The sequence below is a fragment of the Penicillium canescens genome (assembly GCF_028828765.1).
Source record: "Penicillium canescens strain IBT 15451 chromosome Unknown utg000005l_segment0_segment0, whole genome shotgun sequence".
Classification (NCBI taxonomy): domain Eukaryota; kingdom Fungi; phylum Ascomycota; class Eurotiomycetes; order Eurotiales; family Aspergillaceae; genus Penicillium; species Penicillium canescens.
In genome coordinates, this window is record NW_026703967.1 from 1,864,929 (window position 1) to 1,884,381 (window position 19,453).

At 50.1% G+C, this 19,453-nt stretch overlaps 7 protein-coding genes across 7 annotated transcripts; 1 reads left to right on the forward strand and 6 right to left on the reverse strand.

Annotated features, from left to right (window-relative positions):
* Window positions 1-257: 257 nt before the first annotated feature.
* N7446_008293 (uncharacterized protein) lies at window positions 258-693 on the forward strand (the record flags this gene model as incomplete). The annotated part of the gene is made up of 4 exons (XM_058517038.1): window positions 258-298; window positions 360-397; window positions 456-526; window positions 598-693. 4 exons carry the CDS (start codon window positions 258-260, stop codon window positions 691-693), a joined length of 246 nt encoding a protein of 81 aa, XP_058370684.1.
* A 456-nt stretch (window positions 694-1,149) lies between these two features.
* On the reverse strand, window positions 1,150-4,132 carry N7446_008294 (phosphatidylinositol N-acetylglucosaminyltransferase). Its single transcript, XM_058517039.1, has 5 exons — window positions 3,928-4,132; window positions 3,705-3,793; window positions 3,399-3,621; window positions 1,654-3,339; window positions 1,150-1,603 (listed from the first exon to the last, which is right to left on the reverse strand). The coding sequence occupies exons 1-5, from the start codon at window positions 4,045-4,047 to the stop codon at window positions 1,262-1,264; spliced, it is 2,460 nt and encodes an 819-aa protein (XP_058370685.1). The 5' UTR covers window positions 4,048-4,132; the 3' UTR covers window positions 1,150-1,261.
* A 350-nt stretch (window positions 4,133-4,482) lies between these two features.
* On the reverse strand, window positions 4,483-7,413 carry N7446_008295 (mismatch repair ATPase MSH2; the record flags this gene model as incomplete). Its single annotated transcript, XM_058517040.1, has 3 exons — window positions 7,354-7,413; window positions 6,921-7,289; window positions 4,483-6,900 (listed from the first exon to the last, which is right to left on the reverse strand). The coding sequence occupies exons 1-3, from the start codon at window positions 7,375-7,377 to the stop codon at window positions 4,483-4,485; spliced, it is 2,811 nt and encodes a 936-aa protein (XP_058370686.1). The 5' UTR covers window positions 7,378-7,413.
* A 354-nt stretch (window positions 7,414-7,767) lies between these two features.
* On the reverse strand, window positions 7,768-9,210 carry N7446_008296 (DNA replication factor Cdt1 C-terminal domain-containing protein; the record flags this gene model as incomplete). The annotated part of the gene is made up of 1 exon (XM_058517041.1): window positions 7,768-9,210. One exon carries the CDS (start codon window positions 9,208-9,210, stop codon window positions 7,768-7,770), a length of 1,443 nt encoding a protein of 480 aa, XP_058370687.1.
* A 739-nt stretch (window positions 9,211-9,949) lies between these two features.
* N7446_008297 (uncharacterized protein) lies at window positions 9,950-10,557 on the reverse strand (the record flags this gene model as incomplete). Its single annotated transcript, XM_058517042.1, has 3 exons — window positions 9,950-10,162; window positions 10,277-10,377; window positions 10,446-10,557. The coding sequence occupies 3 exons, from the start codon at window positions 10,555-10,557 to the stop codon at window positions 9,950-9,952; spliced, it is 426 nt and encodes a 141-aa protein (XP_058370688.1).
* Window positions 10,558-10,753: 196 nt separating this feature from the next.
* N7446_008298 (uncharacterized protein) lies at window positions 10,754-12,901 on the reverse strand (the record flags this gene model as incomplete). Its single annotated transcript, XM_058517043.1, has 4 exons — window positions 10,754-11,188; window positions 11,260-11,596; window positions 11,688-12,656; window positions 12,705-12,901. 4 exons carry the CDS (start codon window positions 12,899-12,901, stop codon window positions 11,057-11,059), a joined length of 1,635 nt encoding a protein of 544 aa, XP_058370689.1. The 3' UTR covers window positions 10,754-11,056.
* A 2,272-nt stretch (window positions 12,902-15,173) lies between these two features.
* Window positions 15,174-17,158, reverse strand: N7446_008299 (C2H2-type zinc finger protein; the record flags this gene model as incomplete). Its single annotated transcript, XM_058517044.1, has 2 exons — window positions 15,174-15,341; window positions 15,398-17,158. The coding sequence occupies 2 exons, from the start codon at window positions 17,156-17,158 to the stop codon at window positions 15,174-15,176; spliced, it is 1,929 nt and encodes a 642-aa protein (XP_058370690.1).
* Window positions 17,159-19,453: the final 2,295 nt, after the last annotated feature.

Here is a 19,453-nt window from a genome sequence, read left to right on the forward strand (position 1 = left end):
AATAAAAAGGACGAATGGAATGGATGTGAGAACGCTCCGAAAAAAAAGTCGCGGCAGGAAAATGTACTGGAGAAATGGTAGGCCCGCCTTGACCGCCTTCCCAGAGTGGCGAAATTTGTATGAATTCCGCGGATCTCGAGTCACCTTCTTCTCTCTCGAGTTGTTCTCAACTATTCAGCTATCGAACAAGAACATATTTGACTCTTCAGAATATATTCGGATCTCTTGTTTGCCCTTGTGCTTGATAACATAATACCATGGCTGCCTCCATCGCACCCGAATGCAATGATATCAAAGAGTACGTTCCAGTGCAGGCCCGGATTTATGTCAACAAGAATATACTAACATGACTCAACTAGGAAATATGACACCTGCTTCCTCAAATGGTACAGTGAGAGTATGCTTCACGATCATTGGATCTCACATACAAACAGCAGAAGCTAACTACAGAGCAGAATATCTGCGTGGCAACACTTCTTCCAATGACTGCGAAGAACTATTTAAGAACTACAAGGGATGCTTGAACGTGAGTTTCTCGACATGTCCTCGCATCTTAAAACCATTCTTGAGCTAACAAGTGTGTCTTACTGCTCGTAGAAAGCTCTGAAGGAAAGGGGTATTGACTCCATGTTGGATGATGCTCGGAAGAGTGGTAGCAGTGAAACAGATGCGGAGTTCCTCAAGAAATCTTGATTGGAAACCATCTACTTGTTTCATCATTGCCCTCCGATTGCATTGGAATTTCACCTCAAGAGCTGGCGCTATTGTTCTGTTCAGCGACGGCAAGCATTTTCGCAAATAATCATAGGACGGAGTTTGTTTAATGGGTTAAATTATTGTGTTCTCGTTCTGTGCATATAGTTCTCATATCTCATCTCTTACAGGACGTCTCGAACTGTTGTCACCACTTACACTTAAATGGACTTACGAGACGCACACTCCACTTGGGCGCTGTGTATTCTCTGTAAGAAACAATACAAACCCACCGACAGGTTGCTTTGGATAAACTACCTTGGTGTACGAGTTTAGTTTAGGCACTAGGTCTAGAGAAACAGTAAAAGAGTTCAAGCGGTGACACCAGTTTCGTGACGTCCTGTACATGTTCATATACCGATGCACGTATCTCTTCCATTCGCCAAGTTTTTGGTCCTCCTACTATGGAATAAGTCTTTGCGGTCATGTAATTAAGGATACCCCCGAAAAGAGGAATATATTATAGATATTATGTACAGAAGAAGATGCCATGAGGTGGTACATGGTATTAGCGATGACCCCGTCGCCGCATATCACCCTGCCCAAAGTTCGCCGGGACCTTAGCAATCGGGTGAAGGGCACCAATGCCCCCACCCATAGAGCCAGCGCCACTGCTCCCACCACTGCCTTTCTTGGTCTGCGTGAGTAATGCCCACACCTCTGCCATGCCGGCCCGACGGGCAGGTAACATGCTGTATTGCATGCTATAGAGGTTGCGGCGGTGGATGGGTGGTACGAAGCGGCCAGTGACAAGGCAGAAGATGACTCGGGGTGCGAGATAGTGTTTCCGGAGTCTGTGACCTAGTTGGAAGTACTGGTCGAACATTGCACGTAGCGGCAGTGGGATGGACTAAGATATGTTAGTATTTAGGTGCAAGGGTTGGCTATATAGAAACATACCTCGAGGTGGATGTAGGAGGTCATCGCAGTCGAGTTCTTATTAGTGGAGTTCTTGTCTGGTTCATCCCGCAGCTCGAATCGGATACCGCCTGGTAGACGTTGCGAGTCTTTCACACGGAGCATCAGTGCAAAAAGTGGGAAGTGATTTAAGAATGCGAGGCAGGTGTCAAGCGCTGCCTTCATTGAGATGATTAACATCCGGGCCGAAGCGAAGGTCAAGTAGAATACCACAACCGTAGGAAGAAGGAAGAACAGGACAGTGAAGAGGATGGTGCCAAGAAGAAGTTGGTCAAGGTCGTAATCGCATGAGTCAATTCGGTTGCGCAGGACGTTGCGTTTCTTGCCACGGAAGAGATGGAAAAGGGAAATGATAATAGTGAGTTGCCAGTTGAAAATGCGTGCGGAGGCAATATAGAAGGAGTAAATGTGGACTGTCAGGATTGACAGAAGATCAGAGAACAAAGCAATGGGCATGCTCGCGCCTGCAAAGCTTGAGCATCCAACAATGTAGATGACAGCAGGAAGATAAGGTTGTAGGTTAGCAATGCAAGCCGCCCAATTCTCAATGACCCAAAGGAACAGGTCACCGAGAAATGCTGCAAGTTCGTTGTTCAGTTTCAAGCCAGCTGGCCAGTCCATAAGCCATGAAATGGTGCGTTGCAGCCCTTCCACTGTCCATCCAGTCAGGACAGTGTTGATTTGCGAAGCGACCCAGTTCGCATTGTCAATTATATAAGATCCTAGCGCAATGCCGATGATCACATCATTAGCAACAAGCCACAAACTGTTATAGAACCGAATGTAGTCCGGATGACTGGTCGTTACGCTCTCCCAGTTATCCTTTCGTTGACGGAGCTTCACATATTGAATCGGCCAGTAGCAAAACTGCTGTAACCGTATATCAACCTGTTGAGCAGTCGCCGAAATATCCTTGAGAGCAGCAGCGTCAGGACGAGCACGCCACTCAAGAACCTGCAAGACGATTTCCGCAACAGATCGGTGGCATACAAGCCCAATGACAAAGACTCTGGTAACAACAGGCCAGAGCCATCGCCAGAAAACGTGGGCAATGCAAAGAACAATGAACCCCCACAGTGTTGTCGCCGATTCCACCACACGTTCTCCAACACTCATGCTTCTCTTCGCACGAATTCCAATTAAGTGGCTGTTTCTGTGCATAAGTTGTCCCATCTCATACGCACAGTTGACTTGGTTGATTATCAGCGGGAGGGCCTGCTCCTTCTGTGATGGGATGTGCTTGACGACCGAGTGAAGCTTGAGCTTCTCAACCAGAACCTTTGATCCGGCCTTGTCTCCCTCTTCTTCAGACTCTATCTTATCAGAAGACGGTCCCCAGATCTCCGCTGTTGTTGCTTTATCACCCAAAGCCAGGGAAATCGGATCCAGTGACATGTACTCCATGCGCGTTGGGTGTGGACGGTGGTACATGATAACCTGAACCGACAGATTTGCCTCGGGCGGGCAAAAGATACGAGGAGCTCTCGATGGGGGGTGCGTAGTCACATACAGATGAGAGGAACTGAATGATGTAGGAGACTGGGGAGCATTGGTTGAGCCAAGGACATGCATCTGAGACCGTCCACACAGCGTAAAGATACGCACGATCGGGTGCGGGCTATTTCGAAAGAGAATCCCCGCCCGAAGCGCATTGTCGACATTCCGTGGCTATTCCATTCAGGACCATTAGCTCCTAACCGAGTAAGCCGCCAATTCGGTCCACCTACCTCGACATCCTCCAGCACCGTGAGCACAAACAAATCAAGCTCCGAGTTCCGCCATCCCACAATCACACCGGGTGACGAAGATCGCGGGAGGTCATACGGCCAAAATACCCGTAGCAGTCCATCGCTCATGAGCATATTGTCATCCTCCACCCGAGTCCTAGAACGAACCTCGACGGCGCAACTGTTCTCGCGCAGAGACTCCGAGATTCTCGTGGCGCGGATGCTAATTACCCCAAATCGTCAGCATTCATCACGAATCCATGACCCATAAGATAACACTTGATTGTTCGCAGGATGCTCACCAACTGGCCCTCCTTCGACGCCAGGTGATTAATCGGCAGGACGAGGAGGAAGAAGAAAACGGAGAGAAACAGGAATCCCTTTGCAGTGCGCGTCTATATTAAAACACCATTAGCACTATGTTCGAGATACAGTATACTCGTGGAGCATGCGCGGTTCCAAGCTGATAAAGTCGCAAGTGGAGAGAGGGGAGGCCAAGAGCCAAAGACCAGCAAATACATGTACATACCACAACACCGTGGTCCCAGGCAAAAATGGCCAATTCGTACAGGCGGGTTACAAGATCCCACCTGGCGGTGATATAGCCCGCGACAAAGATTCCAAGGGTGAGGACGGAAAAGGGGTGCATGAATCGAGGCTGTTCAGGCGGTCCGCGTTTAGGTTGCGTGCATAGCTAGTTGAGGGGGGTGGACGGGTGGGTTTAAAGAAACGGCCGTAACGTGGGATTGAGAGGAGAGGTGTTGGTGTTAGAGTAAGGCCCGAATTGAGGAATTGGAGATTGAAATGAGCGATAACCCGGGGCTGGAAGTGTATGTTGCTTCATTGAGATCCCGCGTTGATGGCTTCTAGACCGTTTGTTACACGTGACTGGCCCCCGGCCCTAGATCGACATGGTGGTATACCTTGTTTGCTTACCGTTCAGGTGATTTCATAGTGATATCAATTGAAAATAGACATTTGGATTATCCTCTTGGATGATAGTTGAGTACACGATCATGCCTTTTCAGGCCAATTTCTCCCTAAACGCCAGACACCGTGGGGCCAACACATAATTCCCATATCCCTATAAAGCCTTGATACCCTGGAACACTTTGTTGGCTTGCAGCTTCTCGTCAGCTCCTGCTAGATCACGCATGAGCTGTCGCTTTTCTTCAGCTGTCAGCTCTTTGCCCTCGGTTGCTGCCTTCCATTTGAGCAGCATGCCCTTGAGCAGCGCGCTCCCCTCTTCCACCTCTTCATGGGTGTACTTGTCAAGGGATGGTGCAGCAACCTGTTTGCCATCACCTTCGCCTGTTGCAGATGTGAAATCTTCGAGCTCTTCGGCCTTTTGGCGTGCCATGTTGACGACCTTGTCTGGGAACCGTACTAGTTCGGCGACGTGGATACCGAAGGATTGATCACAGATTCCAGGTTCCACACGGTAGAGTAGGGTGACTTGACGCTTCTTTTTCTCCTCAGCTTCGGCCTCGGTCTCAGCGTCATTGCCATCGCCAATGAACGCCACGACGTGCAGGTTCTTGACGGCTTTCTGGTACCGGTCTGCTAATGCCGTGAGCTCGTGGAAGTGAGTCGCGAACAGACCGAAGCAGCGGATCTCGGTGACAATATGCTCTGAGATAGCCCAAGCAAGACCAAATCCATCGTATGTGCTGGTTCCACGGCCCAGTTCGTCAATGATAATCAGAGACTCTGAGGTTGCAGACTTGAGAATGTTGGATGTCTCAAGCATCTCTGCCATGAATGTCGACACACCCTTGAGCTGCGAGTCACTTGCACCGACACGGGCAAGAATACAGTCGAAGATAGTCAGCTCAGCCTCAGTACAAGGGACGAAGCAGCCAGTCTGTGCCATGAGGGCAATCACACCAATCTGTCGAATGTATGTAGACTTTCCGCCCATGTTAGGTCCAGTGATGATAAGGAATGACGATTCATCACGAATCAAAGAAACATCGTTCGTGATAAATGAGATGTCGTCCTGCATCTCCATGCAGGGGTGACGGGCTTCCTTGAGAACGGTATTTCCTGTGCCGCGGGGATGCATTTTGGGGCGGACATAGCCCGAAGGAGCATGCATCGAAGCATGTGCGAAGCTTACGATGACATCAAGGTGCGCCAGCACCCCGGCCAGCTGCTCCAACACCGGGCAATACGAAGCGGCAACATTGACAACCTCGTTGACCAGACCGGTCTGGGTTCGGTTGTAGTTGGAGGAGAGTTGGTCATGCTCGCGACGGAGGGATTGCATAGTCGAGTTGGTGAAGTAGACACCGTTCTTCTGGGTCGAACACTCCTGGTATTCCTTTTTGTTGCGGATACAGCCCGCCTCGTTACGAGTAAGACGGAAGCACCATCCATGCACTCGGTGGTTCTCCATGAAGAGCTTCTTTTCCATCTCCTGGTTCAAGTCCTTAGAAACACGACGGTGTTCCATATCCATGTCGTAGCGTAGCTTGTCGAGCTTTTTCCTGATGATCTTCAAGCTTTCGTCGAACTCGGGCTTGATGATGAATTCGTGGTTCTCCAGAGCAGCAAGATCAACTGTCGTTTCCACCATCTCCTCAAGCATGGCCAAGCTATCCGAATAACCACGTAGCTTAGATGTGTACTCCGCATCGAGGGGCTCCTGGTATTGCTCATCCATCACGTCCCCAAGCGCACTAACGAACCCAGGAAGACGAATGGAAACCTGGTATGCCCGAACAACATCTTCCAGGTTAGCCTGTTTCCGCTGGAACCGCTTGGCCAGCCGGTAAAGATCAGGAATAGAACGTAGATGCTCCTCCTGCATAGTCTGACGCAGCTCAGTGTTAACAACAAAAGCCTCGACCAATTGCTGCCGTTGCTCAATGGCAGCCAAGTCCATCAATGGCTGCTTCAGCCATTGAGCCAGCAAACGACTTCCGACAGGAGTCTTGCAATGATTCAAAAGACCAAACAAACTCATACTCTTCGACCCATCCCGCGGACCAGGCATAAGATTCAAAGCTCTCAGCGCAGAAGCATCAAGCTTCATATACTGTGACAAATCATGTTGATAAAGCTGATACTGACCAAAGTTCGTGGGATCAGTCATAACAGCAAGGTACTTAATCAAGGCCGAAGCAGACCCCATAGCCAGCTTCAACTCCGTCTGAGGGAGAGTTCCAGCGGAGTGTTCATCGCGTAACAACCTAGTAAGATCCTGCTCGATATCACGAACACCGAAATCGGCAACAGGCCGCTCGGAAATGGCAATCCCACAGCTATCAGCGATGGCACGGATCTTAGCCAGCTCAACATCCTTCCGGGTCGAATCCATAGTCACGAGACACTCCTTCACACCGAGCTGGATAACCAACGACTCGAAATTCGAGTAGATATCATTATCGAGGAATTCACTCACACCCAGCTCGCGCACACTCGCATCGGCGAAGCACACGCCGACGTTTCTCGCCTCCGCTGCCCGTGCAGATATCTTCACAGCTAGGATGATGGGCGCCTGGTCCATTGAGAGTGCACCCACGCTGCCGAGCTCTTCTTCGACGTCTTGTAGGTTACCGGGGCTGGCTTGCTTCGCGAGCTTCCAGTTGCCCTTGCCTGTGCCGCCGGAGGCCAGATCTCAATTCGCTTGTTGAGTCGGAAAAGTGATTCGCGGAGGAAGTTTCGGAATACTGTTACGCTCATTGTGACTGAGGGCAGGCCGTTGGATTCGCTGCGGCCTAGGTTGCGGATGACGGAGGTTGTCTTGTAGACGGTGCGTGCGATGAATTCTGCATCGGCGCCGTGGGATGAGTACCAGTCACCTCTGTCGAATACGCGGATTGTTTCATTGTTGTCGATTGTGGGGAGGGAGCGGTAGAAGCCAATGAAGCCGACTTCGTCGTCGACCTGGAGAGTTCAATGATTAGTTGGTGGGATCAAGTTAATTGAAGAAACCAACCCTGATACATACCTTGAGATCTGGCCGAGAAGACATTTTGTCGATTGATGCTAGGAAAGAGTGCAGCAAAAGACAATTGTGCTTGTGAGTATCCGGGTGGTTGGATCTGTCAATTCGACGCGCACTAGCCACGCGGTCACGTGTGACGCGTCGCGCGTTAAGTGGCAGCCCAAGTCCCCTTTCTAAACATGATCTAAGGAATTGATTGGAAGATAAATTCAGTGACTAATGGTATTATAATTGTTCGTCCGAAGACCTAATTTCTAAATAGTACAGGTTGAGGCTAAAAACATGAATGATAAAGTACAGGGTATCGAGCGCTGATGCAAGGCAAGATCGCGAGCAGACCGGCTCGACGGATGCAAGATGAACAAAAATCAAACAAAGGCAGAAGAGGACAAAAGTCCAGCTCCTTCAAACACAGATTTACATGGCAGGGGCCTTCACACAGGAGGCAGACTTGTCCCAGTCAGCCTTGAGCTGGGCAGCTCTCATACCAATATTTTTGGCAGAGACATCTTTGCAAGACTTCAACACCACAGACTTCATCTCTTTGACAGTAACAATGCTGATCCAATTACCGGCAACACTGGTGTCAGCCAGAATCTCAAGACACACCTCCACTTCCTCGCGGGGAATTGGGCTGCGAATAGAATCACGGACAAGTTCGACCATGGCATCCATCTTGTAAGGCTTGCGCTGAGAGGCAAACATAGCCTTGATCCCATTGCCGACGTACCCAGCAGGACGCAGCATGGCCAGAATACCAGCAACCTCCTCAACACGGTCAACAGCAGCACGGCGAACGAGTTCCTTTTTGGTGGGCGGAGGAGGCAGCTTGGACTGGCGCAATTCCTTGTTCTTGATACGGTCCAACAAACCTTGGCGACGGCTGACAGTAGCAGTCCGCTCCAGAGTGGTCGTTTGTGAAGAATCGGCACTGAGTCTCTCAGCCGTCAAGCGGAGCAAGCCGCCCTTGAGATCCTGAAGACGCTGTTGACCTTTCTGGAACGAGGTGAAAGGGGTAAGCGACTCGTGGACGGTGGAGAGACCGAGTGTCTCAATGAAAAGGGACGGGCGGTCTTCTTCGTTGGCAGCCTGCAGAGAATCCTGAGCCTTCTCCCACAGTAGATCCAGGGTCTCCTCGAAGGAGTCTTGCAAAGCGGCGGGCTGCTCGTCTGTCTGGAAAGTGCGTTCCACGCAAATTTTGCCGAGTCCGTAGTTTGCCAGTCGGTAAGAAACGGTTATCGCCTTTGAACTCCTTTCCCAAACCCACACCAGACGCTGCAAATCCTTTATCTGCACCTTGCGCTTTTTCCAGATGCGGGTCACGCTGCCAAGGAACTCTCGGAGGTCCGCAGGGGCATTGACGCCGTTGTGTGCCATGTGGAAGGAGAAAGCCTGAACAAATGCCGAATGGAGGTTGAGAACATCATTGAATAATTCAGGTCGAGGAACGATGGAGATTTCTTCTTGAACTGGTGCAATTTTCTCAAAGTCGAGGGTCCTTTGCTTCGAAGGGGTCGCGGGTGTCGAGGGGTCGGTTTTGACAGGGGCGCGAGCACGTCGACTGGGTGTCCTCTTGGGGGTTCCCTTGGGAGAAGCAAAGTGCCCACTGCGCGGTGAAGACACAGACAATTCATTCAGTCGCAAAGTTTTCGAGGGTGTGCCTTCCTCGACTGGAGCTGGGCTGCCGGCGTCGACATTTTCGAGTTCCTGAAGCTTTCGTTTCTTGGAAGGCGAGACGGGGAGCGAGGTGGATTTAGCGGGCAGTGACTTCCCAGGCAGTGACGGAGCGATGCCGGCTTTGGTTGCTCTGGTGAAGATCTGAATAGCTGGCTGGGCAGCGCTTGCCCGGGTGGTACGCATCGCGGCTTCTTGAAAAATTTTCGGTTGCCAGGGATAAGATAAAATTGGAAAGGACGATCAATGCAGCTGTAGTATGATACACAGGGTAAGAGATATCGGAATATTAGAACTGCAAATAGAAGTGGGAAAGAGCAATGGGGGGAAAATGGAGTAAGACGATATGCAGGGACACGCGTGGAAGAAGCGCGTTGAAACCACACTAGCCTATTCGGGTTAAATGGTAACGCGTGGAGTCCGAACTAGAACGCGAACGCCAATATAGATCTTCAACGTAAGAGAATGCAACTGCAAAGGAAAAAAGGGAGAACAGCAGATGGGGACCAATTTAATTAAATTGAGGGCAATGCAGTCTAGTCGTGGGGTCGGCATTCTCGTCACTACGGTAATGCTCTGGCATTGGAATGCTCAACCGCATCTATACTCCAGAGGGGCATGCTCTACAGATTGGTCAATGGATTCCGATTTAAGACTATTGGGATCGTTCCAAAGGCATTGAACATGGGACCTGAGACTGACTTCGTTTCACCTAGCGCCCTGAGAAACTACATGTGGCACCGACCACATTGCATTCATGCATACTGGCTTATAGCTTACAAAGTCTCCAAAATAACGTAAGGAACAAGTCAATTATTCATGATATTCTTGAGAACCGATTCCCGAAACGACCAGCGCCGTGACATAACATAACATTAATCGCCAATGAGGATCATGGCAACACACATTGACCTTCAATCATAGCTTATTTCTTGCTTCCAAACCAGCCGGAGACAGTACCCTTAGCGTCCGCGGCCTTCTGCTCGACCGTGCGATCCGCCTGGTCCACACCGCTGTTGACCTTATCCCGACCGGCATTGAACTTGCTCTTAGCGTCGTCGCGGAGGCCGTCGAGTTTATCCTTGCCCTCTTGGGCCCACTCGGGGATCTTCTCGCCCTTGGCGCGGGCATTGGCGATCTGTGGTTGTCAGTTAGTATGGCATGATCTCTGGTAAGGTGGCTGTGGAGGGAGCCTCGATGTTGATGTACGAGTGGGCGACGCCAAGAACGGAGGCAGGGGGTTTGCACTTACAGCTTCGTCAACCTTGGAGCCGGCGTCCTTGCCGACGTCCTTGCCGAACTTCTCGGCGCTCTCGTTGCCAGGGAGCTTCTCGCGTGCCTTTTCAGCGTCGACTGGTGGAGATGATCAGTTCAGGCACATGGTATAATTGTTGACAGCAGCTGCCGGGTTGATCACGTACTCTTTATCTTGTCTCCTGCAACTTTGGGGTCACCACCTGCTCTGTACAGGTAGTAGCCAACTGCACCGACGCCACCGGCGCAGAGGTAGAGGGGCATGCGGCTTTTAGACATGATGAATGTGAATGTAGTAATGGGTGATGTTGTAGCGAAGGTATGCAGGATTACGGTGATCCCCGTACTTATAGGTTTGTCTCGAGGTCGAAACCGGGGATAGCCAGTCAGCCGACTATGACGTCTGTTCCCGTGCCTAGACCCTCCACCTTCACTTCTTTTTTACACCTATCACTTTTGATTTTGATTTATTATACTTGTTCTGTCAATGATTTACTGCTGGCTTTATCCTTCGTTGAACTTTTTACTTCGAGAGATTTCATACATCGAGATGAGTTGTGCTGTTCTGGTTGCAGCTACAGTGTAGTAACATGTGGAGAACTACCAGACGCCCGTCGACGTCACCTACAAGTCATCGCCTCATATTGACCAACCTTGGAAGGGTCAAGGTTTCCTCCCGACCTAATTGGTTTGTGACTATAAGGCTGGGGAGGTTGTTGAACTGATGAGTATACGTCATCTGGGAATATCATCATTTTCATGCCCTTAATCCCCCAGTCTAGTAGGCATGTTGCTTGTGTGCCTCGTCTTCAGTTATATCCTCGACCGACGCCCTTTGATAATTCGAACTCATATACAAGGATGATCCTCTAACCGAATTGCAGGTTGCATTGCCAGAGTAAAACCCATCCTAAATAAAGAATATCAATCAACGTCAACTTTAGAAACAATATTAGTAGAAACACTTGCACAACAACTCACCTTATCTTCGAAACCCATGTCTCTAATCTCATCCCCAAGACCATCATCCCCAGTCAAAGGCACCTCAACTTCAGAAAGAACACTCTCCACACTAGGCCGACACCACGTCGACAACCTCAGACACCGCTGCCAAACACTAGGATTCCCCCACCACAACTCCCCTCTAACGCCAACAGCTTCATCAGAAATACCCTCCCGCCAAACCTTCCTAGAAATCCGACACGCAACCTCAGAATCATCAAGCACAAACAACCCAAGATCAACACTCGACCAATGCCTCCACCGCAACGACTCAGCATCGAACCCATTCGAACCCAGATGCAATTCTCCAGCCGAACTATGCTTAAACTGCCGACAAGACCCAGGAAACTCATAAGACACAATCTTTGATTGGACATGCGTCCAGAAAACACGGCCGTAAATCGTACAGGTCCGTTCCCAGCCGGGCATGTTGCGGCTTTCTTCTTCGTGCGGTTCTTCTATCGGCGGTTTCCAGAAACATTTTTTCTTGCCCGTGCGCGTATGTATCCACGTAGAAGAGGCGGTTGATTTTGTCGAGCCGCCAGTCCCAGCCTTCTGGGAGGGTTGGCAGGTGGATCAGTGGGTGGAGGTCTTTTTGGGGGACTTTTTCCCATGTTAGTTGGAGGACGGGTTGGTGTTGGTTCGCTTGTGTTTTGTTTGGGTCGAATGGGAAATTGTGTGGAAAGTGTTGGTTGGTTGGTTGGGGTGTAGTTGTGTTGTTCTCATGGTTTGGGTATTGGTTTGGATATGGTGGGTAGGGATATGTGAACGATGCTCCATATGTATAACCCTGGTGCAGAGGAGGTGGTTGGAAGTATGACATTGGGGTATTTTGATATGCGTAGGCGTAATAGGCTTGTGGTGGAGGATACCCATTCTGGGAAGATATGTAAGGGTTTGGTATTGGTTGGAAGCCGGTATACATTGGATGGTTGGTATGAACGGGCATGCCAGGAACCTGGCCGGGGATAGCAGGGTTGGACTGCTCGGGGGAGACTTGTGCTTTGTAGTTGTGTACAAACGGTCGCTGGTGTTCTTTCATGGACGGTCTCGAGCCCACTGTCGACGCTGAACTCCAGCCTGAAGGCGATTCAGGTCGAAACTGTTGCTGTCGTGTCCGTCGTTCATGCTGTCTTCGCGAATCTGGCTCCGAGTGATATTCTTGGGTTGAATCATCCATTTCGACAATCTTGCCGTTCACGAAGTAGCGTTTCGGTTTGGGAGGCAGTGGCTGTTCGGTATTCTGATTGATCTTCGGCTTCATTTGATCTCCGTTCCTTCGTGGCTCGTCTTGTTGCAGCTCTATATGAACAGAGACTTTGCGTGGCTTCGGCATTTCCCCTGATCGAGGTGACTGTCCGGAAGATGCACTAAGCCTGTCAGTTCGCTTCATCAATTGGAATCAACGTCTAGTGTGTACATACTTCACTTGAAGGATCGTAATATCGAGGCTCTTATCATTGAAACTTCGCCTCAATTCGTACAAATGGTTTCTCAACTCGTCATAGTGCTTGACGATATGCTCACCCCGAAACCCACAGTTCATCAGATCTCGCTGAAACTCGCGACACACATCCTTCCCATCATCATCTTTAATGGTGAACCCGGCTGCCATCGGCATGCTCGATACATCTGCCGTATATCGTTGAAGAAGAACCTTTCGTATCTCCAACAAGAGCATGGGAATAGCATCATTGTGATTGGGAGTTGCGTACAGATAGACTGCATATCCATTAGATTCAATACCGAAGGAAGCGAGGATCCGGACTTGCTTTTGATTCCTATATGACGGGGTCAGCATTCACCATGATGTACCTCTCATTGCCTTGCCATCTCATACCTATAACGCAATGACTAGTTCCTGCAATGTCTCCGACCTTCACTGCGTAACTAGAGACATTTCGAGACCTTACGTGGTCTGGGAACCCCAGTGGATCCATCTGATGCATATTTTCAGAAGTTCAAAAGCTTCCCAAGACATTAGGGATATTTATTTTGTTTTAAAAAAGCAAAATAAATGAGCCAGTGCTCTGACAGTTGTTTCCCCTCACAGGATGGCCCGGATGCGAACGCCATGGGTGTGAATACCCCTGTCGTCAGCCCTGACTTTTGCGAATATGTCCTTGTAGACCATGGAAAGATAATTCATGTTATTTGTGTCCGACGCCATCAAGATATACACGTAGTCCACACATATCTATCAACAATTTCAAGGAAAGCAAGGAATCCTTCACATCCACATCCAGGTCTCATCTCGTCACATTGAACTACAGTACAACAACCCCATACCACCAGATGAGCCTCCTGCATGGCCAGGTGTACGATACCCGGGCGATGAACACCACGTGGTCCAATCACTAAACAGTACAGATGTCCATCAGTCTTCACATTTCATTGTCTGATCTTCCATCTAAAAAATCTGATTTCTTCACAATGCCATAATACGAGCGGGGCTTATCATGGTAGGAGATTAGGAGATAAATTGAAAAGATCTAGGGCTTATATAGGCTAACCTGCCCACTTGGGTTAGGTAGTGGTCCCATCCTTGTCCAATATCCAATAAGCAGTCTTCCTATCTGACCGGGCTTGCATCAAGCCATGGACACCTCTCTCTGTGTGTGTTTGGGGAGGGAAGTGAGGCGGCGAATTATAAAATTGTCGTGGACCGCCCTTCCACTCATAATGTGAAGTTCTGTTTCGGTTATGTATATTTCGCTGATGATATCTCGCTGCGGAGTGAGATATATATCGACCTCCTTCTACCCCGGCTCCAGCGGGAAGTTCCACATCCATTCTCTCTACACACCACTCACAGGAGAGAAATCGTAGTCAAGACCGGGACCGGTGGCAATACACACGAGATATAAGCTAAATATACATATTTGGTGAGAGATAGGGAAGGAAGGGAAGGGAAGGGCCAACAGGAGGTACGATCCACAGTATAAATGCATTTCAGTCATATTCAGTTCATAACAGTTATCCAAGATTCCCTATAGTCCGTAAAAAGATAAATATAAGAAAAAACGACGTAATCCACCAAAGAGTAATATAGTAAGACACAAAAACGGAAAAGAGGTAGGTAGAGGGAGAGAGGTGTGGAAGAGGAGAGGAAGGGTGATTGGGATGGAGAGATCGAGCATGACTCGATAAGATAAGTTGAAGAGAAGGAGAAGGCAAAAGACAGAAAGTCCGCCAGTAGTAAATGGTAAAAGCAACCTCAGCCAAACCACGACCAAAATGGAGACGAAAATGGAAAATGGAATGACCTCAAATGGACAAGGTCAATGACTGGGGTATCCGTCATGTCATGTCATGCACAAGCGACTCCACCCATACAAGATCCAAGTGCCATCCCACGCGAACGCCGGACATTCAGCTCGCAAGTGAGGTATGTATGTCCAATCCAGAATCGGAATCAGAACCAAGTATCCAAAATGCAGATCAGAGACTGGAAGAAGAAAAGTAAAGCCATCCCGAATCACGAATCACAAACAAAAAAGCCAAAGGAAAAAGAAACAATAGACTCCCGAACACAAGATAAAAGAAAGATGGGGCACCGTTTCCGTGTCGTGTATCAGTCGTCTCGTTATGTCGTCACTTCATCAAGGGTTTCGTCTGTCATGATCATATGTCATAACTATGAGGAAGGCGTGCGAATCCCTGAAACATATAGGAAAAGAATTGGAAGGGCTACCATGAGCCCGGTACGTTGAAGGTTGGGCGTAGAGTAGGAAATGATAGGCGGAAGAGGAGGGTGGTTGCTGAGATCGAAAACATATCGAGATGCTGGATGCCGAGGATGTGATGAAAGATGGCTTTTCAGGCTTATAATTGAAAGCGAGGGTGATTCAGATATGTCGAGAGGGAGAATAATTTATCAAAACAATGACAATTTACAGGAACAGTTTTGCAGCTCCTTTGTTCTCGTTCGTGGCGACGGCAACGAGAGCCTCGAGGCGGCCCATGCCCGAGTTGCGGGCGGCGTCTGTGAAAACGTCGTTTCGGGGTTCCCGGTCGTGGGGTTGATAGCCGTCCGTGTGGGAGGACTGTCGACCACAGATCTATGACCGTATTAGTAACCGGGCCGATAGCCGTCCGTTCGGAGAGAGGTTCCTACCGGGGGAGGATGCTCGGAGGGGACAGAGTCTTGAGATTCGATGTATCCGCTGCTGTGCACGATCGCGGGATGGTAATCGACTGATGCCGTGGATGGGGTATGGACGCCCTCGCTGCTACTCGAATCCTCCGGGGAGGTGCGCGTTCGGCTACTGGTTGAAATGCTGGGGCGATGTCCGCGGGGCTCTTCTGGGCTTCTTTCGGCTGTTGGTCCAAATGCAGGTTGATAAGAAGAAGATGGGCGGGAAGATACATTTTGGAGTTCTGCAATGGTCTGTTGGCTCCATTGCGAGGCAGAGGCGTTCGAAGGACGCCGATCCCGGATATCCAGTCCGGTCAGGTTATGATGCAAAGACATATCCCACGATACATGGCCGCGTCGATGGCCTGGGCCAGAGATAGGTGGTGGTGGGCGATGAGATGGTTGTGTATAGTTGAAACCGGCTCCAAAGGCGTTATTTGGAGGGCGCTGATGGCCATCGATCTGCATTGGGCTGTCTTTCCGAGTGGGCGGGGTTAAAGGCCGGGAGACTACCTTGTCGAAACTCTCAATACCGGGCAGCCGGGGAGGTTGCTCGGTCCCATTTGCACCAAATGATGCCGGAACAGTATCGGGGGTGTGATAGTGATTCAAGCCACTAGTTCCGGGTCGAGGGAACCCTGTGTAAGATGATGGGTGCCACGTTCTCCTCCGCATCTCTGCCTCGGCGGCATTCAACGCGCCCTCGTCACGAGACACAGAGTAGTTGGTGCTGGCGGGGCTAGCAAACACACCAGTTGCGTTGGAATAAGGTGCGCCCGGGGCTGCGTGATAGGGCGGAGGGTATGCGTTGCCATGTGCGAGGAAAGGGTTGCTACTAGTTGGCACCGAGAGACGACGGGCGGCCGTTTTACCTTCCCAGAAACCAGCGGATGACATGGGCGAAGCATATTGAGGGCTTCCCCCACCTGCGGCAAACATATTGGAAGGGGTGTACGGGGACGCTGCGGTAGACGGACCAATGCCACGGATCTGACCTGGAGGAGTGCTCGGAGGCTCTCCCATGGAGTCCATTGCCAATCGGGATCGAGCCGCTGGGTCGTTGGCCATGATCAGCGGCGGTGGGCGCCGTCGAAGTTCCGGTGGTTGACTGAATGTAGAAGCGGTTGACGCGATGCTCGAGGTCGACAGGTTCCGGCTGTGACCCCGACTGTGGCCGCCTTGACTCCCTCCTGTGCCTGCCCGGGCCCGGCCTGGGGGCCGCACGCGATCCGTCCGGACCTGGCGCTGGAACCGAGTTCCCGTGGCGGCCAGCGAATCCCCCGGTATCTCTTCATTGACGTGGACGGTCTGGGCGTGTTGTCGGAGGTTATCAAGCCGTGAAAAGCGTCGAGAGCAATGGCACTGGAAGGGACGTTCTCCGGTGTGCTTGCGAATGTGGCGAGCCAGATGTTCGCTGCGGGTGAAGCTCAGGTTGCAGGGCGGAAAGGCGTCGCAGAAGAAACGTTGACCCTTCTTCTTCTTGGACGGCGGGGCGTTGCTCCCTGGATCGTGATCGTGGTCGGAATCGTCCTGTTCGCCCTCGGAATCGTGCATCGGTTCGTCTGACATGGAGGGGGTTCGGACGTGGGTTGGAGCATCGCGGCTGTGTGAGACCGGATTTTGGTCCGTCGACGAAGACCCCTCTGGTGTGCTTGGCACCTTGGTTGGATTCGCACGCGGCGTGGCAGCTCCATCCATTTCTTCAGGGGCAGAGTTGTTCACAGGGAGGAAGGAGGTCATGCTGGAGAGGCGGGAGTGATGTCAGGTCACCCCCAAGTTCGGACCTAACCACCAGTGGTCGCAAAGCCAACCCGACCCGGAATATTCACCCCAGGGCCAGTTGGGATTCTATACGTCTCTATGGCGATTCGGAAGCACAAGGCTACGGAATAAGCGGGCACTCGGAGTCTGGAGGCGAGATTGACTGTGAACATGGCAATCTCAGTAAGGGCTACTGGAGAGAGGCTGGGGTAAAAAAACAAAGAGATCTGATTTCACGTACGATTGAAATGCTTACTCTGGAGGGGGTGTGGAGAGAGGGGAGTGGAATGTGTGAGAGACCCAGTTTGGACGCAAGGGATCAAAGAAAATGTAGAAATTGTAAGAAATGTAAGTAATTCAAAAGGAGGGTGTGTAAGGGATCGTCAGAAGGGAAAAGATCCGAAAAGGACTCCAGGGAAATGGTGACGATTCTTATCGGAAGCGAGGGGCAAAAGACGATCCCAGGCACCTCAGACTTCCGGGGCTACCGACATGTTTCACCAGTACGGAGTATAGCTATATTCACCTAGGCAAGTATAAAGGGTAAAAGTCCTTGACGTTAACACCTGCGGACCCTGGGAACCCTCTCGCCAAGTCTTGAACAGTTTGGTTCTGGACACGATCGAGACCCTTATGGAGACAGTTTAGGGTTATATCTATACTCTTCCCTTACCGTCATACACATCGTAGACTAACTACTCTGTATATCGGTATACGAAGAGAAAGTCCGAGCCCATGTTAATTATAGATAAGAGACAGATCTCATGTACATTTCTTCCCATTCACTCCCTAGTAACTTAACCCCCCCGTACTGTACAAAGTCAACTAAAAGGATTCGTCACCTACGATCCGGCCCCTCCGTTCAAGCCGCATTCAGGCAACCCCAGTACTCTGAAACTTTCACCCCCTGGGACTAATCCCGCGATGTGCCTGCGTCGCTACTAAACTTTCCCCATGCCTGCAAACGGCATCTCTGCTGTGCATCCCATCCCAGATCCCGTGGTTCTCGTTGTGCTTAAATGTACTTTAATCCTGGATCTTTGGTTACTCGGCCTTTGCATTACGAGTCCAAGTATATGTGGAAAACCCCATCGAGATGTGTGACGCCACGCCAGATGTGGATGATGTGCTTACTGGCTCCAGCCTTTGCCTTATCCTTTAATTTATTATGATTTACCCTGGTTCTTGACCGGTGCGTTAGCCCCTGGGATAGGCGCCATGCTATAATGCAGCGCGATTGGTAGGGAAGTGAGAGGCGTTAGAACACGGATCCCTGGACTAGAATCATGTAAATTACAGTCAACTCTCGCTTATACCACGGTGGGATATTGCACATTCTTGATAATAACACATCCCTTGCTTGGATGGCCCCTTCATTCCAGTTTTTTCCATATAAATTGACAGAATATAACACATTTTGTTTTACCACACTTTCTTCCTCTCAAATCTGCTTAGTCAGCGCAATCAACCAATCAGAATGCCTCAATCTACAAGCTCTCCTACCCTCCCGACCCCACCCAAGCGCGTCAGAATGGGACCAAAGCGTACCAAATTGGGTATATCAGACGCGCAGAAACAGGCACTACGGGCATTTTGGTCTAATACTAGCCCAAAGCCCACGCAGACTGCATGTGCTAAGTGGTTTGAGGACCAATTCAAACAAGTGATTGACCGGTCAACCATATCAAGGATCCTTTCATCCAAATACAATTATCTTGATACGGGCCCTGCAGGGGCAAACAAACGATCTTCATCCTCTCATTGGCCATTATTGGACCAAAAGCTATATGACTGGGCAGATAACCATATTGGCAATGGAATACCAATAAATGGCCCTTTGATCCAAACTAAAGCAGCTGAGCTTTGGAGACAAATACCGGAATACAAAGATCGGACCAAACCTCAATTCTCTGAGGGTTGGTTAACTCGCTTCAAACAACGCCACTCTCTTCAATATCATACTTTCCACGGAGAAGCTGCCTCAGTCCCATCCTCGGTACATGATCAGATCAAAAGCACCAAATCGATTTGCAATCAATTCAAACCGTCCGAAATCTACAATATGGATGAAACTGGCCTATTTTGGCGACGTATGCCAAATGGTGGTCTTTCAAAGGGAAAAATTGCTGGCAAAAAGCTTGATAAAACACGAATCACTATTGTTGTTGCATCAAATGCGGATGGTTCCGATCGAGTCCCTTTATGGTTGATTGGCACAGCAAAAACCCCTCGCGCACTCCGGGGGGTTAATTTCCGAGCTCTGGGATGTGTTTG